This window comes from Nelumbo nucifera, chromosome 2 (genome assembly GCF_055504915.1).
Source record: "Nelumbo nucifera cultivar China Antique chromosome 2, China Antique-T2T, whole genome shotgun sequence".
Classification (NCBI taxonomy): domain Eukaryota; kingdom Viridiplantae; phylum Streptophyta; class Magnoliopsida; order Proteales; family Nelumbonaceae; genus Nelumbo; species Nelumbo nucifera.
Genome location: NC_142650.1, coordinates 112,298,984 through 112,320,296, shown reverse-complemented (window position 1 = coordinate 112,320,296; position 21,313 = coordinate 112,298,984). Strand labels below are relative to the sequence as shown.

The following is a 21,313-nucleotide window of genomic DNA, read 5'->3' as shown; positions in this document are numbered from 1 at the left end:
TGATTCTATTTCATACAAAATGGGGACTAGGGGTGTCAATGGACCAGATTCGGGTTGGACCCCGTCCAAATCGCATGTAGATTGGACGGGTTGGACGGTCCATACTTTTGCATCGGATTGGACTGGTCCGCATAATTTTGGTCCTAAGTAATTGGTGGACCGAAATGGACGAGGCCGATTTGTTCACAAACCGTCTGAGGATCGAGTTTATTTTGGACTCCACCTCTCCAATTCTCCAACCAACCTATTGACTTACGGTTTCTCCAAGCGAACTCTGTCTCTCCAAATTTCCAACGGTTTTTTCTGATGGTTCTCTCAATCAGCGACGTGTATTGACCTAGGGTTTTTCCAATGGTTCTCTCTCCAACCTACTGAGGATCGATTTCCGTCGGTTTGCTTGAGCTGCGTGTACAACATTTCTCACCAGCATCTATTTCTCACTGGCGTCTATCTCTTTCTGAGTCTCTGGCATCTTTCAATCGTTGAAATAGATATATATCGCCCCTCAGTTGGTTTCCTTGAGTTCTAGCCATCATTTTTTTTCTGAGCTTCGTCCATAGACTTTCACGGAGGTTCTCCTTCGAGCCTCCTTTGCAACTCCATTTTCTTCAACGAGCTCCAAATGTGTTCATAGGGAGAGAGTTCTCAATAATCATATTTCTTGTCTGATATTCGGAAGTGGGATTTCTTGGTTATGTTCATTTTCTCCCCAAGAGTTCTCTATCGTTGATGGGGGCAGAAGAACTTTTTGAGTTCCTGAATCTTCAGCCGGAAAGCCAATTGAATGTTGAACAAAGTAAGGATGTTATAATTCCTTTTTTCTTTTTGTTAAAAGCCCTAATTTATCTTAGACTTGAGCTATTTCTTCGTTTCTTTTTCTTTTTATGGGCATGAGAGAAAGAGAAATATTATATATTATTTTTATCATTAGCTGCTGATAAAGAAAATTTTATGTTTGATTTTATAATGAATTAGATCCAGTAAGAGATGAAATTACTATATTTTTAACCATTCCAAACTTGTCTTAGATGGCATGCAAATTTCCATTTCATTTACAAGGAACCAATTTCTCCTTTCCTCATTTGTCTTCTCCTCAGCCCCACCCTCCCTTTTCCACTTCCCTCTGTTTATCTTCTTTCTCCCATGATTTTCTATAGGCACAGCTGCAAATGAAACTGGCATATCATGTCTTGAGGGATGATATGTGAACAGTGGGAAGTGGACAGAGCAACAATTTATCAATAATGGAGAAAGGAATTAAAAGAAAAATAGGAAATGTGTCTACTGGGTACTAGCCATGTTGTTTTCCATTGCATTAATTTGAAACCACAAGTTATACCACATAAAACAAAATCATGTATGAGAAAATCATAACTTCTCAAAACCCCATTTTTCTTTGATGTTGTTTCTTTAAGGCAGGTAGCGTCAATTTTATATATTTGTGAAAATTTTAATATATTTCTACATTTTTTTATATTTTCTGGGCTTTATGTAAATTTTAAAGTTTTATTTAATTTGGACCAGATTGTGTCCATTCCGATCCATTTGCATTTCATTTGGACCTGATTGGATCCGGTTTGTATGGGGTTTGGACCAGATTTGGTTTGATCCATTTTTAAACGGACCAATGATGGACTGGATCAGATTGAACCAAATCTTGACACCCCTAATGGGGACTACATCATCTTGCTTCTAACCACACTCTCAAACAAATAACCCTCCAAACAAATAAGAAAGTGGGGACTACTTCACTTCTCACAAATAATAAGAAAGTCATATCTTAAGCAAAAGCACCAGATTTATTTGCAGTGCAAACGATCTAATTCTAAAGGGTGATATTCTTTTCTTAAAATAGTGAACTAGTGATAAAGTATTGATGGTATGTACAATGACCATGTGACAATGGCTTTCAAAATCAGACTGGACCGGACGGTCGGATTGGAAAAATCGGGAACCGGTTAGGTGATTGATTCTGTTTTACCCCAGAATCATTATTTTCCCCAAAACCATTGATTTGGTCAGTAAATCGTTGATCCGGGCATCCGAACCATTTAATGGTTTGATTGGTTTTTATTTTTCTTATTTTTTATTTTTTTTGTCAAAACGGGCCACCCTTTCGATTTGAACAATTGGACTGTTTGACCTGGGAACTGGACCCTGACCGGTTCGTTGTCCGATTTGATTTTAAAACCCTTGCATGTGACAGTTTTACCATGATTGGTTGAAATTTTAATTTAGCATATAGCAAATATTTGAAAATGCATAGGTGTGTCCAGAGCTAAAATGGTTTGTAACCGAGCTGGGATAGATAGTTAATAAAAAAAAAAAGTTGGGATAGACAGAGCATGGACATAAACAGAATATTCTCTTAGTGCATTGACCTCTCGACGCCAAACGCCCAATATCCATTAATACCGAACAGAGAGGGGAGAACTGGATTAGGAATGGAAACGGGGTGGGAGTGGCCGGTCGGGGCGGGTTTTGCCCGTCCCTGACCTTAAACTCAACTGCCTCACCCCTTTCTCACCTAGAATCCCACTGGGATTAGAAATTCCAACCCCATCCTCGTTCTCTTAGGAAACAGGGATCTCCGAATTTGTCCTACCCTGCCTTATTTTTTTTTTTTTTTCTTTTGAAACCTATTTACAACTATATTATAATATAGTTAGGGTAGGGTTTGAGGAGGTTTTGAGCTAAGTGAAAACTTTGGAGATCGTGGACGGGGTGAGGCAGAGTAAAATCCCACGGGGACAGGTCAAATTGCCATCTTTAAACTAGATTTTTCCATTTGTGGTCACTTCACTTGCACTTTCAGAATCAGATTCAACCATTGGATAAAAGAACTATTAACACTCCTTGGGAATCAGATTCAGCCATCTCTGCTGCCAAAGCATGGGAATCTAGTTGCACATTGGGAACATCTTCCATCCATGAATTTAACAGACATGCATGGAAGATATTCCTAACGTGAGACTGGATATCAAGAACCAAAATTCCTACACTTCCATCAGGCTGGGGAGGCTGCATCTGTATTACCTTTAATATCCCCAAAAAAATAAAACTAAGGATCCGTTTGGTTGAGTAGAATCAGAATCCTATTTTCATTGCTAGTGGAATAGCATGCCCCCAGCCCTCTCCCTTGGGAATGAGAATCCATTCTAGCTTATTCTGATTTTCATCTGAACCAAACAGGCTGAAGGAGACTGCAAATCAAACAGATCCTAATTTTTTTAACACACTAGTGGAATGGCATTCCCCCAGCCCGTTCTCTTGAGAATGAGAATCCATTTTAGCTTATTCTGATTTTCATCTAAACCAAACAGGCCGAAGGAATAAACTATTTCAATTCTGATTCTGATGGATTTTGATTCCAATTCTGATTTGGACTGCAAATCAAATAGATCCTAATTTTTTAACACACTTACATTTCATGCCAGCCCCATTTCTGTAACACAAAAAATCCTTTTGAAGTTTTGAACAATGAAAACTTGTCAATATTTAAGACAATAAGGTACCTTCTCCCCATGTGACAATACTTTGATTTCCATCTCCATTAAGTAAAAATCTGCCTCTAGTCTGTGTTCATTGGCATCAGTCCGACTTTTCCACATTTCTAATGCTGTGGCGATGGTGTACAGGTCAAAGGTCCAGGACGATGATGAAAAAAAAAGAAGGTATTGCCTTCCCCCTTCCCCATTTAAAGTCCTCACTCATTATCTCAAAGGTCTAAGACGTTGGCATAATAAACCATTCTTAACAAACTTGGGGACAGACACAAACAAAACAGGATACTTGACAGAATAGAACAACTAGCAAGCAATTTAATATGGAGACATCATAAGGACAAATAGGGGTAGAAAGAAAGGTAAATTGCTTGTACCTCTTCTGTGCTCGTTACTTGGTGTAATGGCAAATTGTTGGGCTGGCAAGCGGGGCGCCCCAAATCAAATGCCCCGCCCCAAATCCCAGCAGGGTAAGAAATTCTAACCCCATCCCCATCTCCACGGGAAACGGGGATCCCCAAAGTTGCCCTGCCCCACCCTTGTCATTCCTACTTATATGCTTATAAATTTATTTTGTTTTATTTTTTTGAAACCTATCTAGAACTACTTTATATTATATAATAAAATATAGTGTAATATATATATATATATATATTAGCTAGCAGGGCCCATGCAATGCATGGGATGGGGCACCTCTCCTTATCCCTTGCCTCGTAAGTCAAGACACTCTACTCCATTACAAATTCGGGGCAAGACACCCATTCCCCATTGAGGATGGGGAATCTCCAAATTTTCCCCACCCTGAGGCAACCACCTAAAAAAAATCTATTTTATGGATATTTTATAAATATGATTATAGGAATTTAGGGATATTTTAGGAATTGGATTATGACAATTTGGGGGTATTTTATAAATGAAATTATGGGATCCTAGGATTATAAGAGTATTAGGAAATTTTAGAGATATTTTGAAAACCAATATTAAATCTACAGATATTTTACTAATTTACCATCGGGTTTAGGGAATTATGTGCAAACATCATCCTTAATTTGGGGCAAAAATATTTTCCCTGTCCCTACTCCGTCTCTGCCCCATCCCCATTTCAAATTTGAGAAAACTTGCCCCGTTTAGGGTAGGTTAGGGCCCCCGTTTTACAGAGAAAATTTTCATCCCTACAATTCTAATAATTTTTTTATAACTAATTAACTAACAATAAATTACAATATTTTATGATAATTTCCAAAAAAAATATTGAAATTTCTATTGATTAGTAGTAACGTACAATAAATTAATTATTTAAAATAATAATAAATTAATGTAAATTATTTACTTTTTAAGCCTAAATTATTTACTATTAATCAAAGTAAATGTAATTATAGTAAATTAATGTAATTATGGTAAATTAAATTATTTACTATTAATCAAGTGGTCTAGATCAGTGTGGATAGACTTAATAATTTTCCTAAATTATTTAATAACTATTTGTTGAAATAATAATAATGGATTGTTATTTATATAATTATGAAACGATTTCTGATAGATTCATTTCCTAATTTAATTTTCCTTATTTCCTTTAATAATTATTTAGTTGAATAATAATTATGGATTATTAGTTAAAGAGTTTCCCTAAATTATTCAATAATTGTTAACTTTAATTATTGATTTTATAGAAATTAGTAAATATAATTTCTTAATTTTTTAATTACTTATTCAAAAAATAATTATGGATTATTAGTTAAAGAGTTTCCCTAAATTATTTGATAATTGCTAACTATAATTATTGATTTTATAGAAATTAGTAAATTATGCTAATTAGTAATATCCTTTATCAATAAATTATTATTGTAAAAATTTAATGAAATTTTAATAAATTACAATGATTAATGCAAATTACGCTAAATGTTGAAATTTTGAACATTTATTAATAACTAAAAATTATTAAATAATGGAATGTTTATTAATGATTGGGCTATAGTAGGGCCGAGGTCAAAAAACTGAAGCCTAAGCTAAACTTAGGTTGAGCTTGGATTGATGCCTCGGGTAGCCTAAGCCCAACTAACCCAATTTGTACAGAACTACATATTTTCAATCAATTTCTCTTAAATTGGGCCATAAAGGCAAATAAAATATGATTATGTAAAAATACATACATAAATTCTTTCAAACCTAACCAACCCTCCCAAACCCGACTAACATGGCCCAACCTAGCCTCAGTTGATAAACTTGGGCTTAACCATGGGTTGGGCCAAGCTTGAGCCCATGGTTTGCACCTTTAGGGTTGGGCCTAGATTGGTCTTCATCCCGACCCAACATGCCTAAGTTGCACCCTAGCTAAAATTGTTGATATTCTACCAAATGGATCTATTGTTCCCACTAATGGGTCCAATGTTAGTCCTCCAAATTTTAGGCATGATGTTGTTGATACTGTTACTATTTTCACAAGTACTGACATGCTTGATGCTAACGACTATGCAAACACTTTGGCTGAGCCTAAACCTTTTCACCAGCCGACTTATGCCCACTCTAGACTAGCTCGGGCTCACCATCTTCCTTCTCAACTCTAGGATTTTGTTTGTGACCTCCCAACCTCTCTTACTTCCCATCATGCTACACTTGCTCTTTTTATGCACACCCCTGAGCCTATCTCTTATTCTCATGTTGTTCAAATACCTCATTGATGATTAATCATGGCTAGACCTGTTCATGGGCCAAGAAGCCTGACGAGCTAGCCTGGCCTGACCTATTCTTGGTCAAGCTTGGACAAGATTTTAGGCCTACAGGTTTGGGCTCATGCTCAGGTCCAAAACATTTTATGCCTATGTTCTTGGTCAAGTTTGGCTCAAGCCTGAGCCTGACCTAATAATTTTATATAATAAAAATATATAATACATGTATTTTCTTTCTTCCTCATCTCCTTTCTCAAGCCATAGTGAGATTTTTCAATATTATTGGGTTTTAACTTTTAAGTTTGTTTAATATAAATAAATTAGTTTTATTGTTGGGTAAAAATTAACAAAAAAACTTTTTGCCCAATTCTCCTGGTCCAGCTTCTGGCTTCATACAATGGTTGGGTTCAAGCCTGATGGCCAGATTAAGCTTGGGCTCAGCCTGAATATACATTCTTAATATAGAGGCAAAGCCCATACCGACGCATGAACAAGTCTAGCCATAGCAGATGAGTTGATAGCTTTGGATTATAAGTTTGTAACAATAATTGGACCCTGGTTAACCTCCACTATGGAAAGTAGGCCATTGGCTGTAAATGGATCTACAAGCTCAAGTTAAAGGTCAATGGTTCAATTGATCATTACAAATCTCATGTTTGCACCAAGGGCTACACTCAAGTTGAGGTGATTAATTTTCATGATACTTTTGCCCCCATAGCTAATTTAGTCACCATGTGTTGGTTAATTGTTGTCGTCATCATAAAAAATGGAAATTGCATCAAATCAATATAATAATGCCTTTTTGCATGGTGACTTTCATGAGAAAAATTTACATGACACACCTCCTCCTGGTTTACTTAAAAATGATGATCGTCATGTTTTTGGAACGGGATCTGCTCCTCACACTTGGGTGCCTTACATGCACATCCACCGTGCATTGGGAACATCTCCTGTGAATAATAACTTATAAGTACGGGAGATATTCCCGATGCATGGTAGAATGTGCGTGTGAGGTGCCATATGTGAGGAGCAGATCCGGTCACCATGTTTTTAAGTTAAACAAATTTTTGTACGACCTTAAGCAAGCCTCTCATCAATGGTTTGCTAAGTTTACTAGATTCTTTTTGTTTTTGGTTTAAATAGTTTGTAGCTAACTATTCATTATTTACCTCCCAACAGTCCAATTCCTATGATGTTGTTTTGGTATATGTTAATGATTGTTCAAAGCATGGTTTTCAAAATCGGGCCAGATCGAACGGTCGGACTGGAAAAACCAGGAACCGGTTACCTGACTGATTCCATTTTACCCCAAAATCATTTATTTTGGTCAGTAAACCACTGAACCGGTCGGTTAACCATTTGAACGGTTTTGACCATTTTCCAATTTTTTAATTTTTTATTTTTTGTCAAAACGGGTCGACTGTTCGGGTCGAACGATCCGATCGTTCGAATTGATAATCAGACCCATGACCGGTTCGGTCATCGGTTCATTTTTAAAAACCATGGTTCAAAGACTAAAGATCTACGGCCTTTATATTAATTCTTGGGCATATAAGTTTCTAGATCATTTGCTAGCATTTTGTTTTGTCAATACAAGTATATCTTTGATATTCTCACTAAAATAGGTATGTTTGACTACAAGCCTTACTCGACCCCTATGGATTAGCAACAACATCTCACTCATCATTAGTTGCCCATTGACTCATAGATCTACGACAAGATACATCACTTTATTAGGTGATCACCCATTCATGAAAAACCAAAATATAACATACTACTTCCAATCATCATCTGAGACCAAATATAAGGCCATGGATTTTGTAGTTTCAAAGCTCCTATGGCTTAAGAGTATTCTTTCTTATCTCACCATTGCCCTCCCCAGCCCCATGTAGTTTCATTATGATAACAAGGTTGTCCTCTATATCGCTACCAACCTTATTTTCCATGAACGCATAAAACACATTGACATTGATTGTCATTTTGTGCATAAATGCATCCAAAAGAAGGAGATCCAAACCTTTCATACCTCAAAAACTCTTCATCCTACTAGTTTGCTTACTAAAGTAGTTGGTACCAAGTGTTTTCAGCAACTATTGCCCAAGTTGGGCATTCTTTCCCACGTCCAACTTGAGGGGGGTGTTAGTAGGACTGGCAATGGGGTGGGGATCACATTCCCCATCCTCGTCCTCGACCCCGACTCTACAATTAACCCCCATCCTCATCTCTGATCCCCGATGGGGATAAAATTTGTCCTCCATCCCCAATCCCCCATAAGGATGGGTTCCTCGTGGGGACTCGAATACTCAAAATTTTTTTATATAGCAATATTTTTTGAAAAGTAAATTTACTTAAAATAAATAAAATTTTTAAATTATAATTAATGTTTTAAATATGTTCATATATAATATAAATAATATAATAATATGTATTTAATATATACACATACATATATTATTGGGGTCGGGGACCTCAATCCCCATCCCCAATTCCAATCCTAATCGGGGATTTTTATTTATCCCCATCCCCATCCCCATCCCTTCCCCACCAAAACAATCCCCATCCCCAATCCGGTGGGGTCGAGGAAGTTGGGTCCCGTCGGGGATGAGGAAAATTGCCATCCCTAGGTGTTAGTCAAGATAGGGACAAAGACTATTTTAATGGAACAACTATAGCTTGACCACATGGCCACTTGTTCAAATTAGTTACGATGATATCTATATATACTCATCAATAAACTATTCTTTCGTGTGATTCTCCGAATATGTGCTACCAATTTACACATAAAGGGACTAAAGGAAAAATGAAAGAAGAAGTGCTTTGCTCTTTCATTATAGAAGAGGAAAAGAACTGTAATGCCCCCATGATTTGTTTAATTCAGCAATGAAAGATTCACTATAAAGCATATACATGAAGTATCAATCTCTGCAATGCCATCCTCATTTCTTTTCTTACACTCCATTATCTTCCAAATAAGCACAACATTGTCTTCACCATCTGTTACTAGAAACAAAGCCAAATGTGTTAGATAGTGTATGCCCTTAGATCCAATCAGATTGATGTACATAAACATATATTAGTAAATGAATAAAGTACATTATTGTTTTATATTTATAATGGTATGTTTCTATGAATTGATCCTTAAACTGAACACTTATGAGATCCGTATTAATTTAAAATGTTCTCATCCATTGGATGGATTTGGGGAGTTTATCCTAACAAGGCTAACACTAGTGTGCTGCCGAACTAGTGGAGCAGCATGTCTTAGCTACTAGGGTTAAACCCCCAAGCACAATTAGTATGTGTTTACAAGAAACACTGAACCTAAACCAATTTCTAGTTATGCCCTATACCTTAGAGATAGATAGGAAAAACTGAAAATTTGCACTTAACTCCATACTTGATTATGATACTCCACTAGGTTTTGAACTGATTTGTGTTTGATATGCTAACCAATGAGATCCATTAAAGGTTAAATACTTGGGAATGTTGAGGCAATTTGCGAAATCACCTAAGTGATCATAATGATAAAATCGGCCCATTTGTCAGACAAAGTGAATATCAGGGTTTACATTCTCTCTAATAGAAACCTAAACTATTAGCAATGGACTTTAATTGTACTTGAAATCTAATTTGTAAAATATATTTATATATTGTATTACTATTTTATGAGAAATGTTTGCAAAAAGTTTTAATCTCGGGGTCTATCCAAATAGAGAATTTGGCATTGCATTTCACAGTCAAGGAAGAAGTCCTTCCATATGGGCAGTGTTTTGATGATTATAGGCCGAGAGGTTAAGTGAAAGAGACTATTACAATATTGATTACCTGATGGGCTTTGTCCTACATAAGCCCATTATCCTTGGGTCTTCATAATGTGGTTGAATCTAAGAATCATTTATGTGTAAATGTTGATCCCAAATTGAGCCCAAGCTAATTGGGTCATGGGTTTATTGCCCCAGAATAGTGAATTCGGCCTAACCTCCGTGAGACCTTTATGGATCAACACCAAGCAATATTTAGCCCTAAAGTGGCCATGCAACACCTTGTGACATGAAACATTGAGGAAATAAGCATAAGGCCCATTACTAATATGATTAGTTAACTGAATAAGTGATCACATGACAACTTTGTCATGTGATTTGGGTTGAAAATAGGCATGGATCTAGGTATGGAGCATTCATTCTCTTAGGAAGAGAGTTGTTATCAATTAAAGGTAAAGTCCTAATCCAAATTTGATTTGAATTAACTCCTAATTAGGTTAGGAAAGTGCTCTATATACGGGACTAAGAGGGAAGGGGTGAATTCACCAATTCTCTCAACTTCTCCATTTGCCTCCTAGAAGCCCTAATTCGATCCAACTATGATAAGGGATGATTTTCATCTGTCATTTACGGTGTTTTTGCAAGAAAAAGATTAGAAGAATTAGGTTCACATACCCACTTCAGTCCAAGCAAGTTGGAGACTAGTTTTTGCTAAAATGGTGTTATTGAATCGACTTTATGTACACATTATGCCATGTTCAGTTAGAGGTTGATTTTGGGACTAATATTGGACATGAACTACCACCCTAGGAGCTACATATTGTGGACTCCGTATTATATATATATATATATATATATATATATAATTAGTTTTAATTTAGATTCAAATCTAGTCTAGTCTAGTGCAAGATCAATCTCAAAATTTTAGATTTTAAAATTACCAGAAAATTGGATCACAAGTGGGGTTAAAATTTTAAACAAAAAAGTTGGCCTACCACTAAGCTTAGGCCCCGTTTGGTTCATGGGAATAGGGGTCTGGAATTGGAATCAGAATGGGCTATTCCGATTCTAACTGTTTGATTGGATGGAATCGAAATCTCATTCCCATTTCTGCTAGAATGACATTTCCCCATTTGAGGGAATGGTCATTCCCTGCCCCTCCCTAGGGAATGAAATCCCATTCTTGCTGATTTCAATTCTTATTTCCATTCTTATCTAAACCAAACAAACTATGGGAATGAGCCATTCCAATTCCGATTCCGATGGATTTTGATTCCGATTTCAATTCTGACTATAAACCAAACAGACCCTTAGTTCAATATGTTTAATCTTATTTCTAACCCTTCCAAGAAGGTTGTAGTTCAAAGGACCTTCATTAGGACAAGAGAATTTAGAATATTTAAAACCTTCAATTGTTACAGTTATGGGAGTTCTTCTAGAGGTCAACAACCCATCTCTTTTATTACTATGACAAGAGTTAAATGCAACCAAATTGGAGGAAAATCACCTTTAGTAATCGCAAGAAAAGAGATCAAGAACATGGAAAAAAGTTTATGTATGTGTACATTAATAGGAACTTTGTTACGAGATGGATTGACTAAAATCTTTATATGGACTAATGTATGTGTACATTAATTGGATGTCATTTCATTCAAATTGTAAACGATCAACAAAGAACTTTGACAATCCCAAGAAAGCATGGATGAACACTAGGAAAAATGCACAACTTGAATGAAAAGGAAGCTAGAGGCAATGAAGGACCCCTCTTGCCAAGTTGGGCCTCTAGTTTCGATCAAATATCTATACCACCCTTTTGTGGTTAAATATTTAATTAAATAAATTAATTGTATTTTTTGTGGTCGATTGTTTTTACCACCCCTCAAGTTTATTTAATAACCCCTTTAACCCCAGAGCTATAGAGGTTTGTTGATTGAAGAAATGTAAATTAAGACAAAATAGGTAGTTACCAAAGTACCTCAGACAATAGAAGCATTAATTTTGCTTTTAAATTAAATATAAATTTATAATTGGTAAAAGTGCCTTCATCTATAAACAGTAAATTAATGCGCATTTACCATCTCAAAGTTGATTTTATTTTATTTTTTGAACCTCATTTCAACTTTAAATTTCCACTGCAAAAAAAGCTTATTCTTTCAATAAGTATAAACCGTACAGAAGGGTAGATCTTTTAAATGTTTCAAACAGCAAGAGGTGAAATATATTTACAAACAAACCTAAGACTTAAGAGCAATCTTTGGGGTCGTTTAATAAATAATTGAAGTGGCTAAACTTAATGACTTTTCGCTTTATTGGCTAAACAGTTGAAGTACTTTCATTCTAGACAAACTTAGAGATGGATTCTAATGCTGATCGGTTCAATATGCAAGGAGAAAACTGAAATCTCGTGCTAAGATCACAACTACAAGGTCACCCACGGGCACAGGGGAAGAGATTCTAACGATCAAGTTAGCATAGGGGCTAGAGATGAGGATGAACTGAAGAGTTCAAAAATTGAGCAGAGGTGCAATGTAAGATGAGATGACTAAAAAGCAAGAGAGTAGAGAGAATAGGAGTGTGTAGAGAGAGATATACCTTTAGGGGGCTCACTTATTTATAGGGGAGAGAATGATTACATATGAGAATAATGGATCTCATAGCTATTTCCTAGGTTGGTCTGCTTCCTCCACTCGTAACAGTCAAGATGTGCCCACTTGGTCTACCGTTAGGCTAACTACATTAAGGCTATATATGTTTGGTTTAAAGGAAAAAGTAGGGAAAAGAAGAAAAAAGAACTCAAAGAAAAAACTTTATAAATCTTGTATAAGTTTCTTTACATTTCTCTTCATTTCCCTATTCTTTCCTTCAAATCAAACATAGAATTAGCATCAATGGCCCGCGGGCAATTGAAAACATTTTTGGGAATGCCAAATTACCATAGAGCGGGGTAAAATAATAATTGTTCTCTATTTCTTTTTAACCATAAACATTAATATGAGTGTGAATTGGTGAACGTGTCCAGCTTAAAAAACACTCTAACACCATACGCTGTTGGGCCCCCAACAGCCAAAGTTAACTCATGGCCCACCCGATCAGGTCGGCTTACATGTAACGATCAAGTGGTGAAAATTGTCCAAATTGCCCTCTAAGGTGAGACAAGTGGCATTTTCCAAATGGCGCAGGTGGTATGGTCGAATCAAATTCAAAACAAAACAGAATACTTGGGGTGGGGATGGCATCGTACAACTAATAAGCAGTTTAACATGAGGCATCATAAAAAGGACAAATACTTGGGCTCTCGTGCATGAGGATGTGAGTTTGAGTATGAAGGCAACCCACCTACTAAAGAAATGCCTAAAACTTCAGATAGTTTGGATCAATATTGGGTGTTTTTTTTAACTTGGTTAAATATTTTTGGGAGAATGACGTTTCAGCCCAGGATTAGAATTCATAGGCCCAAAGTACAGTTGGGGTAAGTGTCAGTTCTCACAGGTGGACATTGATTTATAAAATAGGAGTTTTTGACATTTTGAATATTTATAGATCTACACTAGAATTCAGAAATCTGCATTAGCTCTATCCTTAATTTTCCGAATAATTTTATCAACCCTATTCCGTATATGGTTAAAAATTTATAAGGTATATTAGTTATACCTCCTTTGTGATCTAATATTTTTACCACCCATCAAGACAAATGTAAAGATCAAGTGTACTTGACCAAAGTAGAAGCATTAATTTTTCTCTTAAAATATATAATTTTTAATTGGCAAAAGTATCTTCATTAACGCTAATGCAGTTTTACTCAAGATTTGATTTTATGTTATTTTTTAATCTCTTTTTAGTAGGGATGGCAACGGAGTGGGTTCAGGGAGGGTTTTGTAAATTCTAGACCCTACTCACCTTCTTAGATTTCTTGGATCATACCCTTCCCAAAATTCGTAGTTGGTTGGATTTTCAAAATCCAAACCCTTACTGCACATGAAAATGCAAAACCCTCTCCACCCTTACCCTCTCTGTATTTAAGGGTGGAGTGGATTGTATTGACAGGGTGGGTCTAGAACCTGCATCTAATTTCCTATTATTTGTTGTTATATGTGAGCAATAAACAGGTAAAATAGCATGAACAAAGATCAAAATTTTCAATTATTTGATTGAATAGGTAAAAACACATAAAATATCAACCATCCTCATGGTTTTCAAAACTGGACTGGACGGTCAGACCGAAAAAACCGGGAACTGATCAGGTGACCGGTTTTGTTTTACCCCAGAACTGTTATTTCGCCAAAAACCATTGATTTGGTCAGCAAACTGCTGACCCAGGCGATCAAACCGTTTGAACTATCCAACAGTTTTAGCCTTTTTTTTTTTGTCAAAATAGACCATTCGTTCGATTCGAACGATCAAACCATTCTACCTAAGAACCGGACCCCTGACCGATTCATTATATAATTCGATTTTAAAAACCTTAATTATCCAATACATAAAATTCAAATTATTATTACAGTTAACACTTGTCACGTAAGTTCATTTACGTTCCAACAATACGCATGTCACATAGGATTGATTTGGTTGAGTTTAAGTTAATCATACCTTATCCGTACCTGTGAAATTCCAAAACCTGCCCCCACCCCTAAATCCATTTTTTAAAGGAAGGCGGGTAAGGACAGGTACCGCATAGGATAGAAACTGCCATCCCATTTTTCAACTTTTAAATCCCACCTTTATCGTCATGGCAGGAAAATTTGTTCCTTCAACAAGTATAAATGAAGGTATAATTGTTGATGCATATATATATAATATAATAAATATAAATTGTACAGAAAGGTGGATCTTTGAAATGTGTCAAATGCATGTCTCGTCACTTTCCATCATTAAAATCGAGGCATGCTAGTAGAGGGATGATGGGAGTAACTCAAATTCAATCCGCAAGAGGAACCAAACCCAACATGATTTTCAAAATCGGATTGGATCGGACGTCGGATCGGAAAAATTAGGAATCGGTCACTTGACTGATTCTATTTTTCTTTAAACCCATTTTTTCCTCAAAATTGTTGATTTTGATCAACAAATTATTGAATCGACCGGTTAATCATTCGAACCGTTTAAATGGTTTTAAACGTTTTTCAAATTTTTTTTTTATTTTTTATCAAAATAGGCTGGTCATTTGAATCAAACGGTCGGACCGTTCAAACCAATAACGGATCCCTGACTGGTTCGATCACCAGTTCGATTATAAAAACCATGAAACCCAAGAAATATCTTAGCGACCCTTGATAACAGTTGAAGTGGATAAACTTTTAATGACTTCTTGATTTTATCTTTCGGTGAATAGTTATTGAGGGGGCTGTGAGCTCCTTATTAGCTAAAAAAACTCTCAAATATTTTATTGTTTGATTATTTTATCTAATAAAAAAAAGCAGCTCAAAAATGGCCCCTTGGTAACCTTTTTATTTATCCAAAAACCCTAGCATGAGTTATTTACCCAAAGAAATAAAAGGATTTCCCACCCAGGTTTCTTTTTGGGTAAATGGTTTTCACCTACGTTAACATTTTACACCATCAATTTAATGCCCATTGCTGACACACTTGTACAACCATTTTTCAATCATGACGGAGACCCTTCCAGATCAGGAATTGAACCTAAGAAGCTGAGAATATGAGAAGGGAGAATTGCTTTATCTTGCGCCATTCATGGCTTTTATACAATTGATTGCTCAAAGTTCAAAAAGGTCTCAGGATTGTCTTTTATTGACACCAAGAAAATAAGCATCATCAATTTTCCTAGAATGGCAGAGATACCCTTTACTCCCAAAGAGAATGGAAATTAACAAAAAGGCTTGTATGTTGTTGTTAGTGATACTTAGCTCCTTATTTTGAACTTTTATGACCCTCTTTTTTATCGTATCTCCAAAATCTAAATTTATGAGACAATTTTGTCTTTTCCTTTGTTGCATCCAATTTTTAGATTGTGTTTGGACCGATATAAAATGTCATTGGTGTAAAAGTACACCGATGACATTTTACATCGAATCATTAATAAAGTAATCATTTGAATTTCCAAAATTATACTAAAAAAGTGGAGTTTTATATCAATTTTATCGATGTAATATTTATATTGATAATCGATGTAAAACTTTGCTTTAATGAATATTTATATCGATTTATGACGTAAAACTCTACTCAATTCAAATGCACGCAAAACTGAATTAGAGCGGAGATTTATGTTAATCATGATTATACACTTCTTCCAAATGCTAACAAAATTGAAGCGGTGTAGATATTTACATCGATGACATTTACATCAGTTCCAAACGCGACCTTATAAAACTATTTTGCCCTCTTTCAACTCTGCCCCATCTCTCTCCTAACAAATGAAAAGAAAAAAAAATGAAAGAAAATGGAAATAGCTACACGATAAAATAAAGGGCAAAATGGTCTCATAAAAATTCAAAAACAAAAATTTAGGGACCCTAAAGTATAGGGGCAGTCTTTTTATTTTAACCCCTCACCACCAACCCAAAAAAAAAATCCTCTCTCTCTCTCTCTCAAAAAGTTTATTAAATTTGGGAAAGAGAATCACAGTTGATAGCAGTTCCACCCTCCAACAACATACCGAGTCCGGATCTCCTGCACTCAAAATGGTGTGGGCACGCCGGGTGCACTTTCAATCAGAAATGAACATGTTTGGAGTTCACATGGGCACCCCGTTCCCCGTGTGTGGAGTAATACCAAACAGTAAAACTTTCGTTTAACTAATATTTTTATTTTTAAAACTTAAAAAGAAGTTAAAGTGAAAAAATAGAGGAAACCCAAGTCTTTTAGGCTCTAAACAAAAACACCATGAAAGTGTAGTGATATCCACCATTGTTTCTCTCTGTTTGATTAACTACTATTTCACAAAAGGTTTCTTTAAAGACTTCAACTTTGTTGGTCGCAAATTCTCGCCCAAAGCTCTGTTGTATATTGGGAACAGATTTGTTTGTAACACAACAATAAACTCAGTAGATCTGAGTGGGGACAAATAACATTCTAAAGATAATGCCTTTAAGCACACCTCAAAGCTTCTCCTCCAAGTTTCCATGACCCCATATTTCCAACAACAGAGTTGCTACAATTGTAATCAAGAAGGAGGATGGTCAAACTCTCCATCTACTAGCAGTATAAGAAATATAAATGAAAAAAAATAATGTGATTGTAAGATTTCAAATGTTTCAGAATGTGCTCTGCAACTGATAGCCGAGAATCGAATTTTTGTTGCTGAGATGTTGGGTCCTCTATATCAACACCATACCATGATAATGAAGGATTCAATTTTCATTTTACTTTCCCTTGGTGTTGATAATCCTGTAAAGAGGTATGTTGTCTTTCGTGTTTGCTTGGAGGAAGGATGATGAAATCATCATCATATATATGGAATCTATCTAAGCACCACCATTTCCCATACGCCTGAACTTTAGTTCTGGATTCTAAAAGAACCTAGGTTTCATTGGAAAATGAAAAAGAATGAGGAGGAAACTGTTGGAATTGTTCCGAGTCCTTCAAACATCGGGAGATCTCACCCCAGGCCAGCGGCCCTTGTCCTCCATGTCTGAGAATACTTCAGAGAACCTCTTGTAGTTCTATCCTAATTCCTACCCAAGAAGGTCTCCTGCAATGGTGGATAGCACCTTTGTTTAATGGAGTTTGGTCTGAAAGGACTCCCTCTCATTTTTTCACTTTTTCCTTTTTAATCAATTTTAAAAATAAAATATTATAATTTAACAAAAATTTTACCGTTTGCCCTATAAATGAGGTACCCGTGACATGTTTATTTCTTATTGGAAATACATCGCTGCCCACACCATTTGGGATGCAGGAGATCTGGACTCCAACGAGTTTTGATCTGTGCCCCACAACATCCCATGTATTGGGAACATCTCCGATGATGACATTATTGATTCTGATACTATCATCCGGAGATGTTCCCAATACACGGCGGGGATGTTTATGTAGAACGTTGTGGGGTGCGGATGTGAACTCCAACATACCTGTCCCAAATCTCTTTGATTTCCGGAATGTCAAATTTGCATGGTCAACAACCTAATCCTTGTGAACTTGAGCGGATATGATGGGCCTGAGAGATGTATCAAGTCCGGTCCAGAGCTTACAAGGTTTTAACAATTAACATCCAGCCAGGCACAAGGATGCTCTGCCCAAGAAAGTGAGGCAGATAAAAGCAAGCTCATTTCCTGGATTGCTTGTGAAACTAAGCAAATCCGTGTTGTCCGACGTGAACCAGAATAGACGGTTGAACCGGTCACTGGAGACCCAGTGGCCTTTTTGCTATTTGGGTCCCAGTTAATTGGCGTTTTTCACTGTCAAAACGAGCTTATCCTTCAATTAAACCAGTAAAACCATGATCCGGTTCTCTGTCCAGCCCGAGAACTTAGACTAATTCATGGACAGTAGGCTGTGTTTAGTTGCAAAGTGAATTTATTTGCACTGCTGCAAAATCATAGTAGTAAAAATGATTTCGATGCAAATTATGATTTATTTTTATTTTAAATTTACCTTATTTTGATTGATTGCCGTACAAATTAATGAAGATAAGACCTGAATAGATTTAAACCAAACGTTGTATTTTCATTTGCACTCCATGCATTTTGTACTGGTGGATATAAGAAAACAGTGAAAACTCTTTCTACAACAAACATTAATGGCCAACAATTGATGCATGGACAGTAGGCTGTCAAAAACTTATGAACAAGGTTTTTTTTTTTTTTTTTGAGCTAATTTTACCAACTGAGAAATCTGTACAAATAAGCCTGAACCGAATTTAAACCACGTAGAATAAATCGAGTCAGATCCAAGGAAACCGGGTCGACTGATTGGGCCAAGAATTGGGACGCCTAGACTGTTCTTCCTACCCCACTGATCACTGTGCTTCCAACAGACACCACCAATGGTAGATAATCCAAAGTAAGGTAATGTTAAAAAGAAATAGAGATGAAGCCCAAAGCCTCTCCAACGTTTGAATGAGAAATATATTAAAGAATATAGCATATGGAATCCTATTTCAATGCTTCACCACCTTTGTCCAAAAGAAATACTACTCCCAATGCGCTTCATTAGTCTCTCTGTCTCTTTCTCTGTTTCAAAGTTCTCCTCATTTCCCCACTTTCAGAGAGAACTGTAGTCTGTAGAGAAGGGCTTCTGCATTTTCAGTTTCTACAGGAGAAACACCAACCAGCTGATCATCTTCATGGTTATGGTCATGGGAATGTTTGCTTGGAATTTGGCGTCAAGGTTGGATGGTAGTGAACTTCCACGAACAGCAGCAGAGGGGCCGCCTCTGGTTGTAAGGTCAAGCCGCTCAGCTCATGGGTCGATTCAGACGATGATAGTGATTCTGGCCGTGATCACGATAGTCGGTGTTGTGGCAGGGATCGTCGCTAGAATTTGTGGGGGACGTCATTTCGGCAGAAATGGCGAACATGACATAGAAGGGTGGGTGGAGAGGAAATGTAGAAGCTGTATCGACGGCGGAGTCCCGGCAGCACCGCCACCGGAGAACTCAAAGCCAGCGGCGGAAGAAGCAAAGAAGTGAGGATATAACAGATAAGAAGATGACTTTGGAAGTATGAACTGGTTTTGCTTAGAAGCAAAGCGGCCCAGCAGGGTTGAAGCAAGCATGAAGCCACAGCCCACAGACGATTCATGGTGTTTTAAGTTTTAAATGCAGTTTAGTATGAACTGGTTTTGCTTAGAAGCAAAGCGGCCCAGCAGGGTTGAAGCAAGCATGAAGCCACAGCCCACAGACGATTCATGGTGTTTTAAGTTTTAAATGCAGTTTGTATGTAATCGTGTGACCTGTAATCTTTCTGTGCTAGCTCTCTTCAGATTTGTAATACTGTGACTGAAGCCATCTCTTTCTTTTCTGTATTTCCATTAAGAAAGAAATTCTGATGTTCCTCCAGCAGCTATTGAGGCAAAGTGGTAGCGTAGATCCCACAGTATATGGGATCTTGTGATCCCATTAGATTGTTGTCTTACTACAAATCCATAATACAAAGTTACAAACTTGTTGTAGACCATTCACAGAATTCTGTCTTAAGGGACCGTTTGTTTACAGTTAAATGACTTATTGCTTTGTCTTTATTATGTAGGGATGTTGTAACTTGTAAGCTCTTTGTTTAAATTAATTAAGACTCCGACCAGAACGCTCACTGGGTCATGGTTTTGTTAATGGACTACCGGGTAGTTAATCCATTCAAACCGTGAAAACTGTTATTTATCAAGAACCCAAAAAGGTCATGGGCCTTCCGGTCACCGGTTCAATCATCTGGGTCGGTCTGAGTCTTACAACATTGGCTTTAATGACTGAACCTGATCCAGTTAACATTTGACACAATGCGACTCGGGCCCTTGGGCTACGTTATATAATTCAAAATTTGACAAAAGCTCAACCTGATCCAGCCCAAGTTGGACCCCTATCTGATTGTAAGACAAATCCGTAATACAAAAAAGTTACAAATTTGTTGAGATGGAATTCTGTTTTGAGGAATTGTTTGTTTACAGCTGAATGGCTTATTGCTTTGTCTTGTCAGTAGTGGATAAATCATTATATAAGGATGTTGTAAACTTTTTTAAGTTTTAAAGACTCAGACCAGAATGTTCACTGGGTCATGGTTTTGTCAGTGAACCGGGTATTTAATCAATTAAAACCGTGAGACTGCCATTTATCTAGAACAAGAAGAGGTCATGGGTCATTCAATCACTGGTTCAATCATCTGGTCCAGTCAGGGTCTAACAAGATTGGCCGCAATGGCTGAATAACATTTTATGGTATCAATGTTGTATAGAGTGCAAGACGGGTTGGATCAAGTTAGCATTCAGGCTTGGGCCTTCGAGCCTGGTTTATTTAAATTTTGACAAAAGTTCAGCCCGATTTTTCCCAAATTGCACCCTTAATGTTGTAAGACTCAAACTGGACTAAAAACTTGAATGCACCACAGTCCTAAAAACTGGACTAAAAATACGAGCTCAGATCTCTTATCCACAACTGCTCACAAGACACTATAATGTACATTGAGAATATCTTTCATATTTATATATTATCATTGATGGGTAGATGTTCTTAATGTACAGCTGTAGTGTCATGTCATCATGTCAGTAGGAGGTCCAAATTGTGAAAAAAAAATGAAAACTATGACTTAACCGGGACCAGAAAGGCCACTGGTTCCCAATTTTCACGGTCCGACCCAGTGTTACAGCATTGGTCTAAAAGATAAAGTAAGAATCAATTCAGCCATTTCAGCTGACAGCTGTTACCAAACGGGCCCTAACTCTTAGGTGGGGCCACTTGAATAATAAACGAGTCACACCAATATGTACAGGCGTGCAGGGA

At 36.8% G+C, this 21,313-nt stretch overlaps 1 protein-coding gene across 1 annotated transcript; it reads left to right on the top strand.

Moving 5' to 3' along the window:
- The first annotated feature begins 19,180 nt into the window (after positions 1-19,180).
- Positions 19,181-19,513, top strand: LOC148802822 (uncharacterized). The gene has a single exon (XM_088897997.1). The coding sequence runs from the start codon at positions 19,181-19,183 to the stop codon at positions 19,511-19,513; it is 333 nt and encodes a 110-aa protein (XP_088754123.1).
- Positions 19,514-21,313: the final 1,800 nt, after the last annotated feature.

What these genes read in the sequence shown, in the direction of transcription:
- LOC148802822 (XM_088897997.1), top strand. Translation starts at nt 19,181, where the DNA reads ATGGGAATGTTTGCTTGGAATTTGGCGTCAAGGTTGGATGGTAGTGAA.